Source organism: Triplophysa dalaica, chromosome 5, assembly GCF_015846415.1.
Source record: "Triplophysa dalaica isolate WHDGS20190420 chromosome 5, ASM1584641v1, whole genome shotgun sequence".
In the NCBI taxonomy this organism is placed as follows: domain Eukaryota; kingdom Metazoa; phylum Chordata; class Actinopteri; order Cypriniformes; family Nemacheilidae; genus Triplophysa; species Triplophysa dalaica.
Window position 1 is genome coordinate 12,470,173 of NC_079546.1, and position 23,184 is coordinate 12,493,356.

General features: G+C 41.0%; 1 protein-coding gene across 3 annotated transcripts; it reads left to right on the forward strand.

The window, feature by feature from the left end:
* Window positions 1-2,532: 2,532 nt before the first annotated feature.
* il15ra (interleukin 15 receptor subunit alpha) lies at window positions 2,533-23,184 on the forward strand. 3 transcript variants are annotated; one of them, XM_056748991.1, is made up of 8 exons: window positions 2,533-2,709; window positions 13,239-13,427; window positions 13,804-13,824; window positions 14,604-14,693; window positions 14,767-14,976; window positions 22,417-22,455; window positions 22,561-22,633; window positions 22,736-23,184. In XM_056748991.1, exons 1-8 carry the CDS (start codon window positions 2,643-2,645, stop codon window positions 22,899-22,901), a joined length of 855 nt encoding a protein of 284 aa, XP_056604969.1. In that variant the 5' UTR covers window positions 2,533-2,642; the 3' UTR covers window positions 22,902-23,184. The 3 variants fall into 3 exon arrangements, with proteins under 3 accessions (XP_056604969.1, XP_056604970.1, XP_056604971.1); XM_056748992.1 differs by having other exon boundaries at window positions 14,773-14,976; XM_056748993.1 differs by lacking the exon at window positions 14,767-14,976.

The following is a 23,184-nucleotide window of genomic DNA, read 5'->3' on the forward strand; positions in this document are numbered from 1 at the left end:
AGTAGACGTAAATCATTGAAACACGAAACTCAGGCTTACTGTGACATCAAAGATGTTCGTTTTTTTTCGTTACAGTCCTTGTAAGGTGAGATAATTTAGGTCATGATGTATACTCTCTAATTACACTCACCATTTTTTTTGTTTATTTGTATATATATATGTTTCCAAATTATATAAATAATCTGAGAATGTAACAGCTCAGCAATTCTCCACCTAGAGTTCCAGGATCTGTCTCTAACCAGATCTCTGTGTAACTGGACCCTAGACTTCCTGCAACTGGACCCTAGACTTCCTGACAGGCAAACGTCAGGTGGTCAAAACAGTAATATATCATCTGATTAGCTGACCCTCAACTCTAGGCACTCTGAAGTGTTTGAAATGAGCCTCAACATCGTTTCATCATTCTACACCTACACTCATACAAACAGCACTGAAGTCAAATGCAAAGCTCTGGAAAGGGGATGTATGATGAAAGCCTGGAGGATCATCAGACACTAGAGCTATGTACCGTTCCTTCTGCTTTCTTCATGTAGACACCATCTGGTCTTTATTCAGGTATCCATTGTCCATTTCCATTGCTCATTGTCATAAAATATTTCAAAAATGTTAACGTTCCAAGGCAGACAGCTGGTGGTTAAGATATTTTGTTGCAAGAGTCCTGGAACAGCAATCTTCTAAATCGAATGCATGTATGGTGCCGTGCTCATGTGCTCACATGTTAAATTTGGTCAAGGTATACACTGCAAAGTTGTAACACTGCCATTGCCCATGTTGCTTTGAAAATCAAACACAAAGTCAGTACAATTGCTTTGGAACCTGATGTTCCTAATATGGTAAGAGGTGTTACATTTCCGTCACATGCTTGCAGTATTCGACCAATCACTACGCAATGGTTAACTGGCCAATCATAGCACACCTCGCTTTTGAAAGCGATGAGCTTTGTAAAAAATCACCGCATTTCCGAGAGGCAAAGCAAAGAGTAGATACAAACATGCACTGTATGTGGAAAATACAGCGTTGTTGAACCTTAAATCGTGTATACACATTGCATTACATCTAAAACAAACAATAATATTAGTTTTAGCCGTGTCATATGCTCCCTTATGAACAAACATAAAAAGACTTGGCAAACAAGATACTTGACTGCAAAACACTGAACAAACAAAAATGCTAGAAAAGAGACAATATCAACATGAGGGCTACATATATACATATTACAAACATGGAAATCAAAACACACCTGGATACAATGAGGACGGGGTTACATGAGAAGACTACAAAGGTCATTAAACTAAGACATGACAAAACAAAACAGAACCCTGAATGATTACTCGCCATTGTTGGTGTAACAAGATAGTGGTCCAAAGACATCAATTTGATAAAGAAATTGTATGCTTATGGACCCTTAAAACTTAAATCAGGTCTTCAACAGACCGCACAGAACTATGCACATTTTTCGAAGATTTAATGTCACAGTAACAGTGGCCAATTTAAGCTCTCATGTCTGGCTGATAAGTGATCTGACTTTTAAACATTCCAATTTGAAGTTTTATTAAGAAACAGTGTTTGTTGGCGTTTGTTGAATATAAATAACCCTATCATAACTACTGTTATCTATAAGATTTATGACTTGTTTTGCTGTGTTACCATGGTCATCAAATTATAAAAAAAAACCCACTGAATCTTATTATTAGAACTTTGTGGGCTAAATTCAAAATAATTGTCATAAATGGCAAAGTGTGGTCGTGTGTCTTGGTTGGAGTGACGTGCATTATATATATAGTTACAGGAAAGATAAAATGGAAAAGTTTCAGGAAATATTACTGATATGATCAGTATAGAAGTACTTAATTTAGATGTACCACAAATATAGTCCTACACATAACACACATCTAACTATTTTTAAAGCTACTGCAATCTCTTAATAATTTATGTCTGTAAAAGTTTTCATTATTTTTTCATTTAGAACCAAAATTCTTCTCTGACTGTTGGAGGAGGTATTATATGAAGCGTACCATGGTTTTAACTTCCAAATTAATTTTAATCTGAGAATGTTTAGGTGACATTCTGCAAGTGTATGATGTTTAGTTCTTTAAAAATCAGGTCAGATTTTTTTATGTATTGTAGTGTGTTCGAGCCCTTAGACTTGAAACTATGCCCTCTGGTAATGTGTCGGCTAATGTTGATGGAATATTGTCCGATGGGATAGTTACAAACAAACATGTATATATTTATTTGTTCTGATGAACACGAAGAAAGATATTCGGAAAGATGTCTGCAACTGACTTTTCTGGGACATCATGTACTACCATAGTTAGAAATCTTTCTTTGTGTTCAACATAACTAAACCACAAAGGCTACCAGAACCTTGCAACCTATATCCGAATCGTAGCTATCGCCAGGGCGGCTCTTCTGATTTACACAGAACCAAAGCATGAACTGAAAATAAAAGTATCTGAGACTTTAATCTTGCAGTTTTGCTTTATGTTTTCTTCAGGAAGTGCAAATGTGCTCTTCTTCAATGACGCGCCTCAAGTGAAAGTGAAAGGTGGTTTGAGCTTAAGTGGCGTTTCCCTTTACACGGATACAAATGTCGCATCTTTCTGCGAAATTTCCATCTAAATGTACCGGGAGAAGCTGACATGCATGTGCTGATTATATTTATTTTCGCGATGGCCGAATATCTTCATAATATTGCAGCAGCGAACGGTAAGTTTGTGCGCGTTACTGAATGAAAACATTACATTAATGTCTTCTTCATACGACGTTAAGCAAAACGGTGTGAATGTGTAGGACTTGTTGAATTTACAGCGTTATAATTACTAAAATGAACGTACACTGCTTGCCTAAGTGTCTACGTTTGTAAAACGAAACCTTGTATAGGCTACTGTACAGATAAATGCATAATATAAGGTTTTACATTAAGCTGTCTTTTATATATCGGACACAATCTTATTCCTTTCATGAAACCTAAATTTGTATGCAATAGAAAGCGTTACGCTCAAACAACTCTCGGGTCTTTAATGCTTTTCAATGAAATATGATTTTACTGAGACCTACTCGAAATGTGACCACTGCTATGTGCTAGCTGTCTTACATCATTTATTTTCTCAAGTATAAATTAATTTATATTATTTAATTTTAAATCTTCATTTTTACATTTTCTTTCATAAAACAACAGCTCATATCTTCTTTGTGAAGAAAATGTATCTTGATTTAAGATTTTTTTGTTATTTGTATAAGAGAACAAAACAGAAAATAAGTTAGAACGACATTCATTTTTTGCAGTAGATGCAGAAAATGGGGGCTGGAGGCATTAAAAATGGATTAATGGATTAAAGATGTAAATCCTCAACATTTTGCGTCGCCATCCCATTTCTAGCCTTGCCGTTCATAGTGACAAGCTAAGCTTAAAGGGCTGAAGCTTTAACATCTACAATAAAATGTGGTCAATTTTCTACATTTTGTTTATAAGATTTTAAATGATTAACTGTCAGTCACATTTCTGTAAAATTAACAAAAATAAACAAATAAATTAATTAAAATCATGCTATTTGCGCTATTTAATATACTATATAAACTATTTATTTCTTAGACATTTTTACACTCTTTAATTGGTTGCACATTAGTTTACAGTGCAACTGTGTACTTACAGTACGCATTATTTGAAAGCAAAATTACTTGTAACCACACGTTCTTGCTTATATTGCAAAAGGACTATGTTAAGGTACAGGATTCTGGTTCGTAGCTACCTACTAAACCGGACACTGACTGTATATATGGTATGTACATGTAGAACAGGATTGTAAAGGATTGCTGCCTTTTATTTTTACCGTTGTTTTTCTTTCTTTTTGCATTCAGAAGTGTTGTCAGCCTGTTTTATTTCAAAATGCATGTTGAGAAATAACCAAAATCAAACACTTTTGTTTGTTCTTTACTGAATATGATCCAAAACAGTCAGCAGTGGTGTGACATATTGTGCAACATTTGAACGTACTTTAATACGGAATTAATGCTGGAGAGGTCATAATGAGCCTGTACCATGATCTATAAAGGACTCTGGTGTTATATTTACATTTAGGCTTTTATCAAAAGCAACTTACATTGCTTTATTCTATACATTTTACATAGGTATTTGCAATCCCCTGGGATCGAACCAAGAACCTGGCGTTGTTAATGCAATGCTCTTACCACTGAGCTACAGCAAAGCTGTTAAAACATACTCGTTTTGAAAAACATCCTGAGGACAACATTTCGCTCAGAAACTTTAAGCTAACCCAGCATTTTACAGATATAGTGAGGTACGGTATGAAAGTATGTAAGTGAAGTATAGTATTTAAGTTAGTATGGAAGTATAGTATGTAAGTGAAGTATTAAAGGACTAGTCAGTAAAATCTAGCAGCATCTAGTGCTGAGGTTGCGATTTGGAACCGAGTTCCTCCCTTTCAAAGCACTACTGCAGCTGACACATCATGGTGAATAACATGGAAGGGACATGTAAATGTGTAATATTTACATGCAAATGAGTAATATTTAATTGCGTCAAACAAATTTGGCAAATAATTTCTTCCTTTACTGTAACAACTGTTACAACACACTATTTGTGGAGATTCGGGTTTAACATTCTGAAGGACACAGTAACAGTGGCCAATTTAAGCTCTCATGTATGGCCGAACAGTGATCTGACCTTTAAACATTCCAATTTGAAGTTATATTTAGAAATAGTGTTTGTTGGCATTTGTTGAATGTAAATAACCCTATCATAGCTACTATTGTCTATAAGACTTATGACTTGTTTTGCTGTGTTACCATGGTCATCACATTATCAAAAAAACCCATTGAATATTATTGTTAGAATTTTGTGGGTTGAATTAAAAAGTAATCGTCATAAATGGCAAAGTGTGGTAGGTGTATTGGTTGGTCTGATGTACATTATATATATAGTCACAGGAAAGATAAAGAGGACATTTAAAAGTGGCATTCTATTTTCATTTTCTCCATTAAGTCATTGAGCATCAAGGGACTTTTTGAAAACCAAGTGTTAGGGACACTCTAAGTCAAGTGTATGATAAAATTTCAATAAGGTTGCATCACTTGGTCAAAGACACAGCGTGGGCAGGTATAGTGTGACCCAGCTTATCTACACAGGTGCTTTTATAAGTTACAAAGGATAAAGTTCCAGGAAATATTACTGATATGATCAGCATAGAAGTACTTAATGTAGACGTACCACAAACATAGTCCAACACATAACACATGTCTAACTATTATTTAAGATACTGCAATATATTAATAATTTATGTCTGTAAAAGTTTACAATCTTTTTCATTTAGAAACAAAGCCTTCTTCTCTGACTGTTGGATCCAGGAGGTATTATTAGAAATGACGTGTAACATGGTTTTTCCTTACAATTTAATTTAAATCTGAGAATTTTTAGGTGACATTTAGATGTGCTTTTGTGTCATTCAATGTTCCTCCCTTTCAAAGCCCTACTGCACCTGCCACAACATGGTGAATTACATGCACGCGACCTGCAAATGTATAATATTTAATTGCTTCAAACAAATTGGGAAAAAAGTTCCTTCCTGACATAGAAGCCTCGTTTCGGAGTCATATATTGTAACAACTGCTACAACACTATTTGTGGAGATTCAGGTTAAACGTTCTGAAGTTTTTATGCACAACGTACATTGACATTGTTAATTGTCTAAATATTTAAAGTGATTAAAGTCTGAAAAATGATCAAATTTACTTAATGTTTCAATGTCGAACATATAAATAGTTTTAATATGAAATAGTTAGAAACTTTTAGGTCTCAAACAGCGTGAGAGAATAGATTGAGTTCTAATATTAAATAATTGGCAAGATTAAAAAAAACAAGCAAATAATATACTTTCGTGACAAACAGTAAAGACGACACTATCTTTCAAACTGTCCAAACATCATCGGGCAATCCCTATTGTCAAGCCTAAGAGTGATTGGCGGGCCACTTGCAGACTTCATGTGGGCAACCAGGTGCCTGCGGGCACCATGTTGGCATCTGCTGGTCTAGACAAGCAAAACACATACCTTCCAACACCAGAGTATGGAAATGTATATATATACGCGAGTATAACCAAGCCGTCAAAGACAGGCTGCACGCATGCAAGTTTACATGTCCACTGGCTCTGAGAGTGCTGATGGTTGTAGCCTAACGTTATTGTCTGCGGCCCTGCGTTACTGGCAACAAAGGATCGGCTTGGAATCGCAAAACGTGAGTCTGACCGGTCCTCAGTCGGCCGATCATGCAAAAAAACAGCTGATTCCCCAGTGCCTGGCCGGTTAATCGGTGCACCTCTAATCGTGATTGCAGAATTGACTGTCTCAGTTGATCTTAATCCAGTCTTACAACAGTTAGTACTACGTTTTTAAAAGTCTGTTGTTCTTAATACACATTGAAGATGCAAGTACAAGTTATAATTGATCTTATAAGTACTTTAATTAAAAAGGCTTACCTACGTAAAGTCTTTTTGGTGATCAGTCCACGACATGACAGAAGTTAGCAGTAAGGATTCCTGATTCCTGGGTTGCATGTCCTACCCATGATGCAAAGGTGTAATTCTGAATGGGAGAAAGTTGCAGGTTTACGGTGGGCTAGCAGGCTCATGCCGTATTGACTATGAGGAAATTAATTTTCATATGAAATGATACATGCATGCCATGTGGCAAGTGTTTATTACTTCGTGTGACCTCCCCTTACACTTGAGCAAGAGCAGGAACCTGGCACTCTTGTCTAGTGCCTGAGACAGATCAGACATGAAAGAACTAGTTATATTTCTTGAATATCTCATTCTTCTTCCAATGCTAAACTGTTTATGTGTTTGTATGTGTGTGTCTGTCTAGTCTGTAAAGTCCTGGGTTCATATTCATCAAGCTTCTCATAGTACCATTTTAGTCTTAAGTGCTGAGAATTCATGAAATTTACTCCTACTTCCAAATTTAAATGGTGTTGTGTGTCCCAGATTAAAGCACAATGACCCCCGAACATACTCAACTGTAGTTTCTTTATTAACACGTGCTGTAGCACCTCAGCACATACACACTACATACAGGTGAAGTGACCTTGCACCGTAACACCGGTAACATAAAACAGGCTTATTTCCTTAAATAGGAGAGGTGTTAGTGAGGCCAGCAGGGGGTGCCCACCCTGTGGTCTATGCGGGTCATAATGCCCCAGTATTGTGAGGGGGACACTATGCTGTCAAAAAAGCACCGTCCTTCAGATGAGACGTTAAACCAAGGTCCTGACTTTCTCTGGTCATTACAAATCCCAGGATGTCCTTTGAATTAGAATAGGGGTGTAACACCGTTATCCAGGCCAAATTCGTTCATCCGCCTCTTTACATCATCGCCTCCTAATCATCCCCATATGTACTTATTGGCTTCGCAACTCTGTCTCCTCTCCCCCAGTAAGCTGGTGTGTGGTGGGCCGTTCTGGCGCAATTTGGCTGCCGTTGCGTAGGTGGATGTTGCACATTGGTGGTGGTTGAGGATGTAAGCCGCTTTGAGTGCCCGGAGAAGCACTATATAAATGTAACAAATTATTAATTATTATTATTTATTATAATTATTTCTCTATCACCTCTTTCGCACTCCAGATCGCTCGTTCTGCCAAACCGTTTGCTGTGCGCATTCAGATCTACTTGTGACATGAGCGAAGTCCCACTGTTTGACAAAGTCCTTAAAATGCTGGCTCTTGTACTGTCTAGCATTGTCTGAAACGAAAAAGTGAGGCGTGCCGTGTACTGAGAAATGTCTTTTTAGTTTCTTTAACACGGTAGAGGATATTGTGTCATGCAGAAGGTCGATTTCATACCAACCAGAGAATGAGTCCACAAGCACTTGGTAGTGTTGACCATGCCATTAAAACATGTCCGTTGCCACCGTGGACCAGGGAAGATCTGGAACGGGGTGCAGCTTTAGTGGCAACCTCTGCTGGTGAGGCTTTGTGCTGTTGCAAACTGAGCATGAAAGAACTTCTGCTGTGATGTCGCCTGTCATTGATGGCCATAAAATTAAACCTCTAGCTCTGGGTTTAGTGGCTTCCAAACAAGGGTTGCCTCTGTCGACTATGCTGATGTATTCCTTTTTAGAAAGAGCGAGAAATGACTGTTTTGTGGTCCTTCATCACTATTCCATTTTCCAGAGTTAACTCCTCTCTGTAGGGAAAGAATGAATGCACAGCAGGCCACATGCTATGTTCTTTGGCAGGTCACTCACCTTGAATTACAGTACTGAGAGTCTTTAGTACTTCCTCTGCTGCATGTTTCCGAAGTTCCTCCAGATGAGCAGGAGAGATGCAACTGACAGTCATGACCTCGAATAAGTCGTTTTCCATGTCTGGAAGGTTTCTGGGTTTGGAGCTCGAGATAGGGTATCCACAAGATACATGTGTTTGCCCATTTTATACACTAGTGTGATGTCGTGGCATTGTAATTGAAGCAACTTCCTCTGTAAGCACGCGGGGACTTTATGAATGGGTTTCTTCAAAATGGTCACCAATGTGTTGTGTTGGTTTCCCATACACAAAGTCTCTGAACTTAGTTCAGGCGATTACAACAGCTTACAGTTTCTTTTCTATCAGCTCGTATCTGTCTGCGAGTGTACGAGATGAGTATTTAACTGGTTACAATCTTGCATACATCCGGCCATAGCATGAGGCGTCGCAGGTCAAGGTAACTGGCTTCTTAACATCATAGTATGCCAAGACAGGTGTGGTGGATAGGCATGACTTGAGGATTTCAATCGTATGTTGGTGCTGCTGATACATGCACAATGCTGTCCCTTTGTGTGTCAGCTTTCTGAGGGGCGCAGCATTGTCACTCAAATTGGGGATGAACTTCCCCAGATAATTGTCCATTCCCAAAACACGCTGTACTCCCGGGACGTCCTTGGGGCTGGCATCTCAGAGATCACTTTTGTTTTGGCAGGATCTGGTTTTAGGCTGTCACTTGTAAAGATGTGCCTTCATAACTGACCTGGTTCAGACGAAATTTGCATTTTGAAGGGTTCAACTTGAGCTTCATCTCCCATGCTTGTCTCAGCACTTTCTTCAGGATGATGTCCTGTTCAGCAGCATCGCGACCTCCTATAATTGCATTGTTGAAGATTACTGCACAGGGGTACCCTAAAAACAACTGCTCCATGGTATGTTGGAACACTTCACTTGCAGAGTTTATGCCGAAGAGCATGCAAAGAAATCTGTAGCGCACAAATGGTGTGCTGAATGTGATACTCATAGAGGATTTTATGGTCAAGGCATATCTGCCAGAAAGAATTTATTGCATCCAGGACAGAAAATTCAGTCTCTCCTGACGTCTGGTAGGCTGGTATTTGTTTCCATTACTTAGGGTGGTAGAAAATATATGAATTAATATCGTGATGAAAGCTCATGATCATTTCTACAAATTTGTGGTGAATAGTGTTTAAATAACACCATTCCTCATTGAATCACTACTTGTAAATCAAAGTATCTCTCCTTGTTGCCAGCGTGATGTCGACCTTATATGCCATTACCGGCCGAGTCAGGTAGTCAGAGTGCCAATGGTTATTCCCTTATTATAGGTATAGAGAGCGGCAGAGAGAAACACGGAGAGAGAGAAACACGCAGCAACAAAAACAACAACAATATAAATGACATTTAAATTAGTAGTAAAAAAAATGTACGTCAGGGAGGTAAACACCTTAATAATTATTATGTATTACTTACTTTGTTTTTAAAAGTGTACGTTTTATTATTTATTAATGCATTTAGTATATCTAAATGATTTTAAGGCTCGCGTTTTATCTGACAGTGTGTATTCTGGAATGGAACCCACAACTTTGTAAACTGCATGCTCTGTTACACCGTCTATGCTTCATTGTGATGAATGGTTGCAACAGATGGCGACATCTGTTAGCCTACTGCCCAGGATCTAAGCGATATCCTGTCTCAGAATGTAAGCTTGTTGCCAATGGAAATAGGAAAACATTACATGGTTACTTACTAGTCACAGAATAAGACTTCCTGAAAATAATGAGAAAAACTCACATTTCCTTATTTTGTTTATGAATATATGTTGTGTAAGAATATATTTTTTGGCAAAGAATACAAGAAAAGTTTTCCCCTCTCTTTCCTCATCCCATACCTTTGTATGGTATGTAACTTTATTCAGCATTTTGGAACAGATTTGATGTCCACTGTTGTAGTGTTTTTACTCCTTTCCAAAACACGCAGCCACAAGTCCAACTAACACTTTTCTTTTTTGTCTTCTTTTCTTACTCCTTTTCTTCTGCATACAATTCGCCATTCCGCAGCTCCACATCACATATAAAAAAAGCAAGTTATACTGTGACATGAACCATTAGAATTGCATACTTCAACACAACATCTCCCCTGTTACTTAACAAAAGTGCTTTACTCAACTACCATTAACTTAAGTCTCAAGTCTTCAGCACTTATCAACTTATTGCAAATAAACATACTTAAAGTTACTTTTTATGCACAATTTCAATGCACTTCAAATAACCATTCTACTAGCACACGTTATTCTTTTAACATAACACAGAATAACATAACATGTCGCAGGATAGCATTTATCAAACATTTCAGTTGAGTGTACAACTGAAACACTCAACTGAGCAGGTGGCACTCAGTTGAGGTGGCAGCGAACCACCTATTCACTTTACATACTTTCTTGGTCTGACTTATTTATTTATTTAGGCATTTGGCAGACGCTTTTATCCAAAGCGACTTACATTGCTTTATCCTATACATTTTACATAGGTATTTGCAATCCCCTGGGATCGAACCCACAACCTTGCGATGTTAACACAATGCTCTTACCACTGAGCTACAGGAAAGCTATTTGATTCTTGTCAGCCATGTTACTCCATCACATAGTCTTTAGACCAAAGCCGTGTTGTCCATTGACCAGTCTCTGTCCCTTAGTTCAGTCTGTTCAGGATTTTCTTCTCTTTCTGGGCATAATGAAAGACGTGATTAATTCCATCTTTTCCCATCATTTAAAATGAAAGTACTTGGTCCTGTTTGCTGTTGTACTAATATCGGATCCGTAAACTGAGCCTCTCCTTTCTTCACATGAAAGGGTTTCCACATTCTCACCTTATCTCCCACCTTGATGTCACAGAATTTAGATCCTCTCATGCGATCGGTGTAGTGCTTGCTTTTAACGTGTCTGCATTTGACACGATCTCTGACCTGAGTGAATTGGTCAGGACCAACCTCTGGTGGAAGAACATTCAGCTTGGTTTTCATGTTTCGCCCCTTCAGGAGCAGGAAAGGGGTCTCACCTGTCGTGGCATGGGTTGTATTCGGATAGCTCTTCAGCATTGTCAGAACTGTAGATTTCCAGGGTCTACGAGCGACCTCAGCTGCTTGAATACATTCTTTAAGCACCCTTTTAAAACGCTCAATGGCCCCATTCACCTGAGGGTGGTTAACACTCGTTTTAATGTGCTTGATTCCTTGCAATTTCAGAAACTCTGCAAATTCAGAAGAAGTGAACTGCGGTCTGTGTAGTTACTGAGGAAGCAAAAACAATTTCCGGCCATTTACTGAAGAAATAGCTCAGTGTTATTGCAAACTTACAATCCACAGCTCCCCTCTCAAATGGACCCCGTCATGATTTTCGGGGTAGGTGAGGTGAGACAGAGGACCCAGGTGCAGACAGGGAGGTAAAGGAGTTAACAAGGCTTTTAATAAACAATAAAATACAAAACAAACACCCACGAGGGGATAGCATAACAAAACATGGAACAAGAACAAGGACTGACTAAACTAGGACCAACTCACACTTGACATTAAACTACAATAAACTAGACTACATAACATCAGGGAACAAGAACTCGCCCAAATGACATACGAGACTAACACAATGATCCAGCACAAGACAAGAGACACATGGTCAATATAAAGGGAACCAAATCAAGAGGGGACAGGTGCAGGGGATAAACTAATTAAACAACTAGGAAACAGGAGGGCAGGAACAATGACAAGACCGGAGAGAGAGTGTATGGCAACAAATTGGCCAAAATCTCTCTTCCACATAAAACAAAGGATCTTGTCTAATTCCGCCTCGAGATTTCGATAGCGATAGGACCTTTCGGGTACTCCACAGGCTGCATTGGTGCTGTGACCGTTTTGCAGATTTATCACTGGCTTGGCAGTTCACACACGAAAGTTGAATGGTGTGAGCAAGATCATCCATATGTGGCCAGCAGTTCAAGTCTCTTAGAATCTGCTTGGTCCATACTAGTCCCTCATGGGCAAGATGAACAAGGCGTTCCCGTAATACACAAGGAACTACCAACCGATTTTCTCTGAAGATCAACTGGGATTCCACAGCCAGTTCATGTCTAACAAGGAAGTAGAGACATAAGTCATTGGAGACAGACTTTTGCAGTTTCGGCCAACCTGACTTAATCGTTTGTCACAAGTGAGACAACTCGGGGCAGTCCTCACATTCAGCTTTAAAGTCAGGAAGCGGTAACGCAGTCAAAAATGTCTGGATTTCAGCAACCTCAGAAATCAAATCCTGTTCAGTAACCACATCAGTTTAGCAAAGTGACCCTTCTTTCCACATAGTCTGCATGTTAGCTAAGCGGCAGGACAATTTTTATCTGAACCACATCCGTAGCATTGTCGACGTTGTTGCCCAGATGCTGTTTGTTTATGATCCTCTGTTTGTCTATGAACAGCCTTTGGTTGTTTAGTCATGTGTGCGCTCCTTCCACTTTTGCCATATTTAGAAGTCACACTAACTGCTTGCACTGACTTCATTGTAGTAGTAGGGTTACAAAACAATGACAAATTCCTTACGGCAGCTTCTACTTCACACGATTGTAACCGCTTTCTCTAACATGACATCCTCCTCTAGTAGCAATTTGTCCTTTACAGCAGCCAACAAATCATTCGCTTTCAGCTGATCACGGAGCATTTCACTCTCCATTTGCCCAAATGCACACGGGGCAGCTAACCTTCTCAAAGCAGCAACGTATATGTTGTGGTACTGAGGGAGAAAAGACAACAGATGATAAATAAAATCTTATCGTTTTTTGATGTTTCCTATAGAACTCTGAGACTTTTAAAACCCTTTAAAAGTGTAAGGATATTTACCCTGGGGACCAGAAGGTTTGAATGCGAGCAGAAGGGCATTCTGTGTGCTGTGTTTTTGTGACATTTCTCCACTTTGTTTCAGGTGTGTGTGATTCCTTGCCTCAGATAGAAAACGCAATGCCTGTCAATTCGACCAAACATGTTAAGGATCAGATTCGCTTTAACTGTGTGGATGGCTTTGTGAGGAAGGCAGGGACATCTAATCTCTTCCGCTGCGTTGAAAAAAACGGCAAATCAACCTGGATCCCAGCCATTCAACTTCTTTGCATACGTAAGGATGTTATGGTTACACACAGATACATGACTGAACAAGATGTATAAGAATAGTGGTGCTTGGCAAAATATCCACCTACAATTGGTTTCCACAGCCATTATTTAGGCCCAGAATATTGTAGAGATTCTTGATTTTTGTAAGCAACCACCCAAGGCTGCAAAATAACTGCATAATAACATAAAACATGTTATTTTTAGACCACCTTAGAAACCACCATACAAGCCTTTGCAACCACCCAGAACCCCCTCAGCATTATTGTGTTGACTTTTGCTGGGCGAAGCACCACTTACTGTTTTCTTAAGGAACTATACTTTTTCATCCTTACAAATAGCATTTAACTAATATGTAATTTTTTTGTATTTCTGCCCTTAAGGGGATCCCAAAAAGCCAACACGTAAGTACCAGTTTCCTCATTTCAACTAACCAGTCGTGGGGCAGTAGTGGGGGCAGTCGTGGGGCAGTAGTGGGGGCAGTAGTAGAGGCAGCAGTGGGCTAATGATTAGAGAGGCGGACATGTATCCCAGCAGTTGGAGGTTCAATCTCAGCAGGGATTGTTGGTGGGTACAGTGAATAACGGACGCTCTCTTCCACCTTCAATACCACAGCTGAGGTGAGATCCTTGAGCAAGGCACTAAACTCCAAACTGGTCCCCAGGCGCCACAGCAAAAATGTCTGGCCACTACTCCGCATGTGTGTTCACTGTGTGTGTGTTACTTACTGCTGTCTGTGTGCACTTGGGTGAAATACAGAGCACAAATTCTGAGTATGGGAGGGCACTTTCACTCCAACCAGCATCTTTTACATTCAGTTGGATAATAGAACATTATTATTATAAAATAAGAGTATGAATCTTTTACATCCAGTTGTATACCAGTCTTATTACAGCATACAACTGGTATACTATTCATCTGTCAAAAAAAAAAACATTCCAGTAGTTAATGGCTGTATGCCCACAAAAAAATGAGTTTGCAGGCAGATTCCAGTAAATTACCACAAATGACAGTTTTTAAAACTGACATAATATAAACTGTTAATATACAGAGCGCATTTTACAGGCAAAATTAATTCAATTACAGTATACTACCGTTGATAATTGTAATAGTTTGGGATGCAGCATGTTTCCAAAATAAATGTTTGGGCTAAAATGTCCTGTTTTTTTATTTGTATCAACAGATCCCCCCAAAACTGAGGAGACTTTCACAACATCCACCACAGAAAGAGCACAGACTTCTAGAATTCCCGGAACAAGCATGCCATCAGCAGGTATAATTGTCTTTCTATGCATCCATTTGTTAGTTTTCTTTTGGCTCACACCAACGCTAATTACACACTTCAGCAACAGCTTTTGGAGCAACGAATGAATTTGCTACATCCGAAACAAGAACAACTACCACCCTGACAACTCTGAAGACGACAACAAAAGAAACAGTGTCGATTACAACAACCAAAGAGGTTCCCTCTTCAATATCCAGCATTTGCACAAGCAGACAAAACCTGACAGCAAAGTCATCACCAACACAATCAGAATCGTTGACTACAGCAACAGGTGAAGCCATTAACTGTAATGGGCTGATCGGAAGGGGGCTAAATGGCTGAAAATGAAAATTCTGTCATTGTTAACCTTCACACGTTCCAAACCTTTATAACGTCTTTGAAAAAGGAGAACTCATGAGAAATCATCAAACAGAAATGAAAAAATATTGAGGGCAACTGTCCTGCAGAGTTCAGTTCCATCCATTGATCTGTAATAAACAACTATGATGTCATAACCTTGAAACCACTGCAGAACTATATTGGTACAGTACTATTGCTATGTCCGAAATCGCATACTATGACATTATGTACTGGATTTTATTGAGTACCCACCTATAGATCGTTAAAACAGTACGTTCTATGGTATGAGTGGGAGAAGTATGAATACATTTCGGACATACTGCATCCGCCATGTTTTATAGTCTTGTGACCCATATGCTCTTTGAGCTGTGACGTAATAATAACAACCGTTGTTAAGTAGACCATCCAGGTTTTTCTCACCTACTGTTTTTTTGCATACTGAGGTGTCGGACATACTATTCGTGACTCATACTTATTTTTGTCTACTTTATAGTATGGAAGTAGGAGATTTCAGACACAGGCCCAGTGTTTGTTGACTTGGTGGGTTTCTAGTCATAGCTTGGGGCGTGGCGTGGGGCGGAGTTTGCATGGGGAAAATGATCCCTGACTGTAAAAGCAGGGTGTTTACCCAGTATGGCGAACACTTTTGCATTGTCTTCTGAACTAAGGTTTCGATTATTTTGCTGATTTCGCTTACTGATTTTTGCGCACAGTATAGTATGTAATTTGGCAATTTGGGACACTAGGATATAGTTAAGTGGTTCCCTAATCAGATACACCTGCCTGTAATATTAAAGAAATCCAAATCTTGATAAGAGGTGCTTTCACAACATAACGTTTGCAGCTTGTGGGCTGGGACTTTTTTGAGGGCTACGGCTGTTTTTGCTATTGAAATAAATTATCCCCATTCCAAAGACGCGGCCAGCTTCGAGTAGAACGCCACATTCTTTATATATGGAGATAACAGTAATTGCGATACGGCGTGACCGCAGAATTGACTTTGCAGGACTTTGACCCTCCAGGACCAGGGACCGGATTCACCGAACAATCTTAAGAAGAAAATTCTTCTTAACTCCCATATTTTTTCTTCAATTCAAATTTAGGAATAAAGACAGGAATGTTTCATATTTACGAAAAAAACTAAACTTAAGACGGTTCCTAATTTTCCTTTAAAGTTCCTAAAGATTGATTTATAATGTATATGTCATTTTATTCTTTTGAAAAAATTAAGATGATCTTCAAAGTATATTTGAGAACTTCTTAAAAAGGAACATTCTTATGAACTTCCTATAATTTTTCTTAAAGGGACAGTTCACCCAAAATGAAAATGCTGTCATCAATTACTCACCCTCAGGTTGTTTCAAAACAGTATAAAGTTTTGTTGAACACTGTAGCAAACTTCATTAAAAGGAAGGAAGGAGTCGGGAACCGGCAAACATTTAAACATTTAATAAAGTAATTTAAGAGCTGGCGGCCCCTCACGGACGACCGCCGGCGAACAAAACATGAACATAAATATAAATACAAACATAACATAAGTTCGGGCCCGGTCCTCTCTCTTCGACGGTCCGGTCGCTCGTTCCTTTTATATGCTCCCATCTCCTACGTGATTCGAGGCCGGTGTGCGCACAGCTGGCGCTAATTCACAATTACTCACCGGACTCGAACCACAGTCTTGCCCCGCCTACTCTACTACATACCCCCATCACCCCTCACAGGCCGGGGGTACCCCCGCGACTGTGCAAGCTCCCTCCCCCTCCTTCGGGGGGGGTGGGGTGGGGGGTATGCAGCGACGAGACGAGACAACGGAGACGGGAGCCCTCGGAGCGACCGGAAAGAGAGAGGGGAGAGAAAAAAAAAATTATAGTCCGGTTCCCTGACATGCTGCCGCTTGTTCCTCAACCAGCCGGAGTACTCTTTCGCGGTGCCTTGCGGTGGCCCTGGGGCTTCGGTGGACGGCTCGACCGTCCGCCCCCTGGCGGCCGGCGGTGGCTCCTCCTAAATCTGGGAGTCGGGTCGGGTTCCCCGTCCCCTGCTCCGCCCCCTTGGGCGGACGGACGCAGGCTCCGGCCTCTGGCGGGCGGTGGCCGCACTCGGCGCTTCCGCCCCCTGCTCCTCCCCCTCGGGTGACGGACGCAGGCTCCGGCCTCTGGCGGACGGCGGCAACTCCCCCGCTCCCGCTTGGACGAAAGCCACCCCACCTCGACCCAGGGGCGCGGCAGCAAAGGTCGCCGTTCCACCGAAGGTTTGACGGTGGCCGCACTGTGCACTTCCGTTTCCCAGAGCCACCGCTTCGGGCAGCCACTGGCGGACGCCCTTCGTCCGCGCTGCCCGAACTCTCCGGTACCGCGAGGCCACTCGGCGGCGAGGACTCTCCAACAGCATGTCTCTCCTACCTCCCGGGTTTCGGCACCAATGTAACACATCTCAATAAAATGGAAGGAAGGAGGCGGGATCCGGAAGATATTTTATACATTTAATAAATTAATATAACAGCCGGCGGCCCCTCACGGACGACCGCCAGCGAACAAAACATGAACATAAATATAAATACAAACATAACATAAGTTCGGGCCCGGTCCTCTCTCTTCGACGGTCTGGTCGCTCGTTCCTTTTATATGCTCCCATCTCCTACGTGATTCGAGGCCGGTGTGCGCACAGCTGGCGCTAATTCACAATTACTCACCGGACTTGAACCACGGTCTCGCCCCGCCTACTCTACTACAAACACAAATAAAGATACTTGGAAGAATGTTAGCAATTTTCAGTTCTGGGACATCCACTACCATAGCGGGAATTTGTTTTACTTTTTTGTTCTGTTAAACAGAAAATATGTTTTGAAGAATTTAAAAATAACAAACAGTTCTGAGGCAACTTTGACTACCATTCAGTTTTTCCTACTATGGTGATCAATGATGCCCGGAACTGAAAATTACTAACCTTTTTCCAAATATCTTTCTCTGTGTTCATTGGAACAAAGTAATTTATACAGGTATGAACTTATTGGGTGAACTATCCCTTTAAGAATTTATTTTATTTTGTCTTAAGAACACTTTTGTGAATTCGGCCCAGGATTGTTAACAAGGTTTACATTATATTTACCAGAGGCTCTCAAATCGATCATAAAACCTCATTTTATTGTTTGCATATTCAAACTATACTGTAACGCTATGTGAAGTTTGGAAGTTTCATGAGTAATCGATGACACATTTATTATTTGTTATTATAGAATAGAATAGAATAGAATAGAATACCTTTTATTGTCACTGTACATGTACAATGAGATTCGATAGCTGGCTCCACAAGCAGTGAAATAAATACTATAAATTACAAAAAAAAAAAAAAAAAGGGGGTAAGGTTGAGCAGACCTGAGGAACGTGTACATTTGCAATAATTACGAACAGCATGTGAGAATTCAGAATAGTTATTGCTTTTGGGAAGAAACTGTTTTTGAGTCTGTTTGTTCTAGCCTTGAGACACCTGTAGCGCCTCCCTGAGGGGAGCAGTTTGAAGAGGTCAAAACCAGGTTGGGAGCTGTCCTTGGTGATGGCTAGTGCTCTGTTTAGGCAACGGGAGGTGTAAATGTCCTCCAGGGAGGGGGGAGGGCAGCCAATGATCTTTTGTGCTGCCTTTTCAACCCTCTGAAGCCTCTCCCTGTCTGCAACGGTGCAGCTGCCATACCATATTGTGATACAGTATGTCAGCATGCTCTCGATGGATGAACGGTAGAAGGTCATTAGCAGGTTGGAGTTCAGATTGTACTTCCTGAGAACTCTCAAGAAGTGCAGCCGCTGCTGAGCCTTCTTGTAGACTGCCTTGATGTACTCAGTCCAGGAGATGTCGGCGGAGATAAGGACGCCGAGAAACTTGAAAGAGTGAACCCTCTCCACACACTCGCCGTTGATGTATGGGGGGCTGGGTCGGTCCTGTGCTTCCTGAAGTCGATGATGATCTCTCTGGTCTTCTTGGTGTTCAAAGTGAGATTATTCTCTGAACACCAGACTGCCAACTTACCAACCTCTTCTCTGTAGGCTGCCTCCTCACCTTTATAGATGAGTCCGACCACTGTAGTGTCGTCCGCAAACTTGACAATGAGATTGTCGTTGTTGGCCACACTGCAGTCGTAGGTATAGAGACAGTACAGGAGGGGGCTCAGCACACAGCCCTGTGGGGAGCCGATGCTCAGCATGCGGCATGAGGATAGGTGGGGGCCAAGTCTCACAGTCTGGGGACGTTTGGTTAAAAAGTCCTTTATCCAGGCACATGTGAGAGGGGAAAAACCAAGAGTGGCCAGTTTGGTGATGAGTCTGTCTGGGATTATGGTGTTGAAGGCTGAACTGTAGTCCACAAAGAGCATCCGAACGTAGCTCTGCTGTTTCTCCAGGTGGTTCAGTGCAGAGTGGAGAGCTACGGAGATGGCTTCCTCTGTGGATCTTTTTGCACGGTATGCATACTGGTGTGGGTCAAAATCTGGGGGGAGACGATCCTTTATGTGCTGAAGGACCAGTCTCTCGAAGCACTTCATGATTACCGGGGTAAGGGCCACCGGCCGGTAATCATTCAGACTTGTGATGGGAGTCTTCTTTGGCACTGGAATGATAATGGATGATTTTAAGCACTGCGGGATGACTGCCTGGGCCAGTGAGAGGTTGAAGATCCTGGTGAAGGTGGGGGCAAGCTGGAAGGCGCACCCTATGAGCACCTTGCCAGGTATTCCTTCTGGGCCGGCAGCTTTCTTGGGGTTCACTGCCAAGAGCACCCGTCTTTCTTCATGTTCGTACACGGTGAGTGAAGTTATGTGGGAGGTAGTTGCAGGTGAGGGGAGAGCTGGAGCAGATGAGTGCTGCTGAGGTATTTCAAAGCGAGCAAAGAAGCAATTTAGCTCCTCTGCAAGCGGCGCACTCAGGTCATCTGTAGGCGCATCCCCGCCTCTGAAATTTGTGATGTCCTTTATGCCCCGCCACACCTCCCGTGTGTTGTTGCTGGACAGATGAGACTCGATGCGCAGTCTGTGGTCCGCCTTAGCTCTTTTTATACCCTTTTTAAGGTCGGCTCGAGCCGCTCTGTACAGAGAACTGTCCCCAGACCTAAAGGCAGTGTCGCGGACCCTGAGGAGTGTACGTACCTGGCTGGTCATCCAGGGTTTCTGGTTTGGGAAGACCCGGATGGTTTTTTCCACCGTCACAGTTCTGATACAGAACAGGATATAGTCCAGTAGCGTCCCTGTGAATGTCCCCAACTCCTGGTGTACAAATAAGTCCCAGTCTGTCGAATTAAAGCAGTCTTGTAGCATGAAGAGTGCATCGCTAGGCCAGGTTGTAACAGACTTTGTGGTGGGCCTGGCCCTGCGTCTGAGAGGGGTGTAGGCTGGGGAAAGCAGGAGGGAAAGATGGTCTGACTTACCGAGGTGGGGGAGGGGTATGGCTCTGTATGCGTGCTTAATATTGGTGTAGACATGGTCCAGAGTCTTCTCCCCCCTTGTGGAACACTTTACATGCTGGTATAACTTGGGGAGTACAGTCTTCAAGTTGGCCTTATTTAAGTCCCCTGCAATTATGTGAACACCGTCTGGGTGGGCCCGCTGCTGTTCGTGTATGGTGTTCAGCAGTATAGAGAGGGCTGTGTTTACACTGGCATAGGGTGGAATATACACAGCTGTGACAATCACCACAGTTAGCTCCCTCGGCAGAAAGAAAGGCCGGCATCTTACAGACATGTACTCGACGTCTGGGGAGCAGTGACTGCCTATAACTGTCCCGTTGTTACAATTATTATTATCATTATGTATATATTTTAAATTCACAGCTTGATCTTTCATTTAACACTTTATTTAACATTCTAACACTAAAGCCGTGTGTCCACCATGGCGTTTACGCCTGCGGGCGGCATTTTTTTTTCCGCTCAGGGCTGGTGCGTTTTTCCCATGATCGGTGCCGGCATTCGACTGAGCGCCCAGAATTTAAAAATGCTCAACTTTGAGATGAACACTGCGCCTGCAGCTGCAGTTTTCAGCAATGTAAATGCGCCTCGGTGGACACAGCCCCTTAATGTTCTCCTGTAATTCCATCGCATGCCAATTCTCTCTCAGTTGCTCTCCAAATGTTTTTCATCAAAATAATTGAAATATTATTTATATGGTGACAATGAGGATTTGTGTGTGGAGGCCTTGACCAACAACTCAACTCTCAACTCAACTTTATTTATATATTTCCATTGTTACAAAGCAGCTGTACATTAGACATATTGACTATTAACAAAACAACTAAAGTCATTTACCTGTAAAAACAAGAAAAAGGTGAAAACACAGAAGACAGACATACAAACGCTCTACACACACAATATGCACACATATTTACACACATCGACATAGACACTCATTCGGACAGACACACAGACAAGCATGCGATCGAGCGCACAAACACGCAGGCGCACACACACGCAGGCGCACACACACATACACAGACACACACAGACACGCACTCACAGTGAAAGCACACATTTAAGATAAAGGAGAGAGAAACACAGAGTACCTACCGTTGAACAATGAACATGAAGGCAAAAACAGGATGCCTCAGTTAACCAGATCTATTTCCTGTTACATTTAAATAGACCTTTATTAACCACCACATGAATTTTACATTGCTGAAGTTACAAGCTACATCAAAACAACCTTATACCATGAGTGGGATTTTAACTGTTTGGGAATGACATGACATGACCTATTTAATAATAACTGTTGATGACTTTTAACTATGACTTTAACGTAATTTTCAAGATTGTTTTTTCTTTTAGACCTTCTCCTTGCTATACTAAAAGATAACAACTCAAACGGTTAATTTTTGTGTGAACTATCCCTTTAATCTTCTAGTAGGCTATGCATACTTGTGAGATACAGTACACTATGGGAACTGCAGATGCACAGAGTTTACACAGACACTAGAAATTAATTTAAGTATTATTTTAAATGTGTGCGAGCACTGTGTTTTTGTTAAATCAAAGCAAAAAAAAGCCACAAGTCTCTCCTCCAGAGTATCTGTCATGTAGAAATTAGTGTAGATGTACTATTACAAAAAGCACATGCAATGCAGCAGCTTCGACTCTGAACTAAGTGCTTCGACCGGTTAAAGTGTTTGATGTTTTATCTTTGACCTCTGCATAGTTTTCTATTTCAAGCATAGTTCACATACCTCCAGCTTGCTTTATTTGATGAGTGTTTTTTTACTGAAGCTCACAGCTTTTTTATTGCAAAACATACAAGAAAATAAAATTAATAGTTTATGTCTTTTAGTCTGTGCCTAGCTTAACAGTTTAGCACAATGTAATAGAGAATTATTGAATGACTGATGTTTAAAAGATTACATTTTTTTTTTAGAGAGCCATAAAGAAGGAACCTTCTCTGATATGGACAAATGTAAGTGCATATAGCATCAGAGGTTTTTCTCAGAAGATTTCTACAAAAAATGTTGTGTGACTACAGTTCAATTTTTAACTGGTTCCTCTTTCAATGTATATTTAGCAACTATAGGTGGAACTGTAGGAGTAGTTGTTATCTTGTGCCTGACAGCAGTGGTATTCCTTCTTTGGTGGAGGTACGTTATATGGACCCTGTTACATATTTTTTGTTGTGCTGTTGTGGCAAGAGCTACTTGAGGTACTTTTCTCATTAACTGTTTTCACACTTCAACCCACAGATCAAGACATCGAGCCAGTAACGCCACAAATGACATTCAGTTACACCACAGCAACAATGCCACCTGTACTTATTATATACCTGTACCGGTCTCTGACTTTAAACATTGTTCAGCTGAACTAAACATAGCTGATGCAGCTGACGCTTCCACAGCAGTCACCAAATGAACCATAAACCTCAAAGAAACTCCAACCACAGTGTGGGACACATCTACTATACTCCTCCCACAAACGCATTTTTACTAAACCGGGCTTGTCAATATTCTCAACTGACGGACTACCTTATTCTCAACCTTTGTCTTCCATTCTATGACCTGGAAATCAACTGATGTCCTATTTTTCCTGCCTCTACCTCCTGCACATACCTGATCAGCCTCCATCTAATGCATCTCATCTCATTCACTCTTTTTAGCATTATAATAAAATAAAGTTTTTTATTGTTTTTCAATAA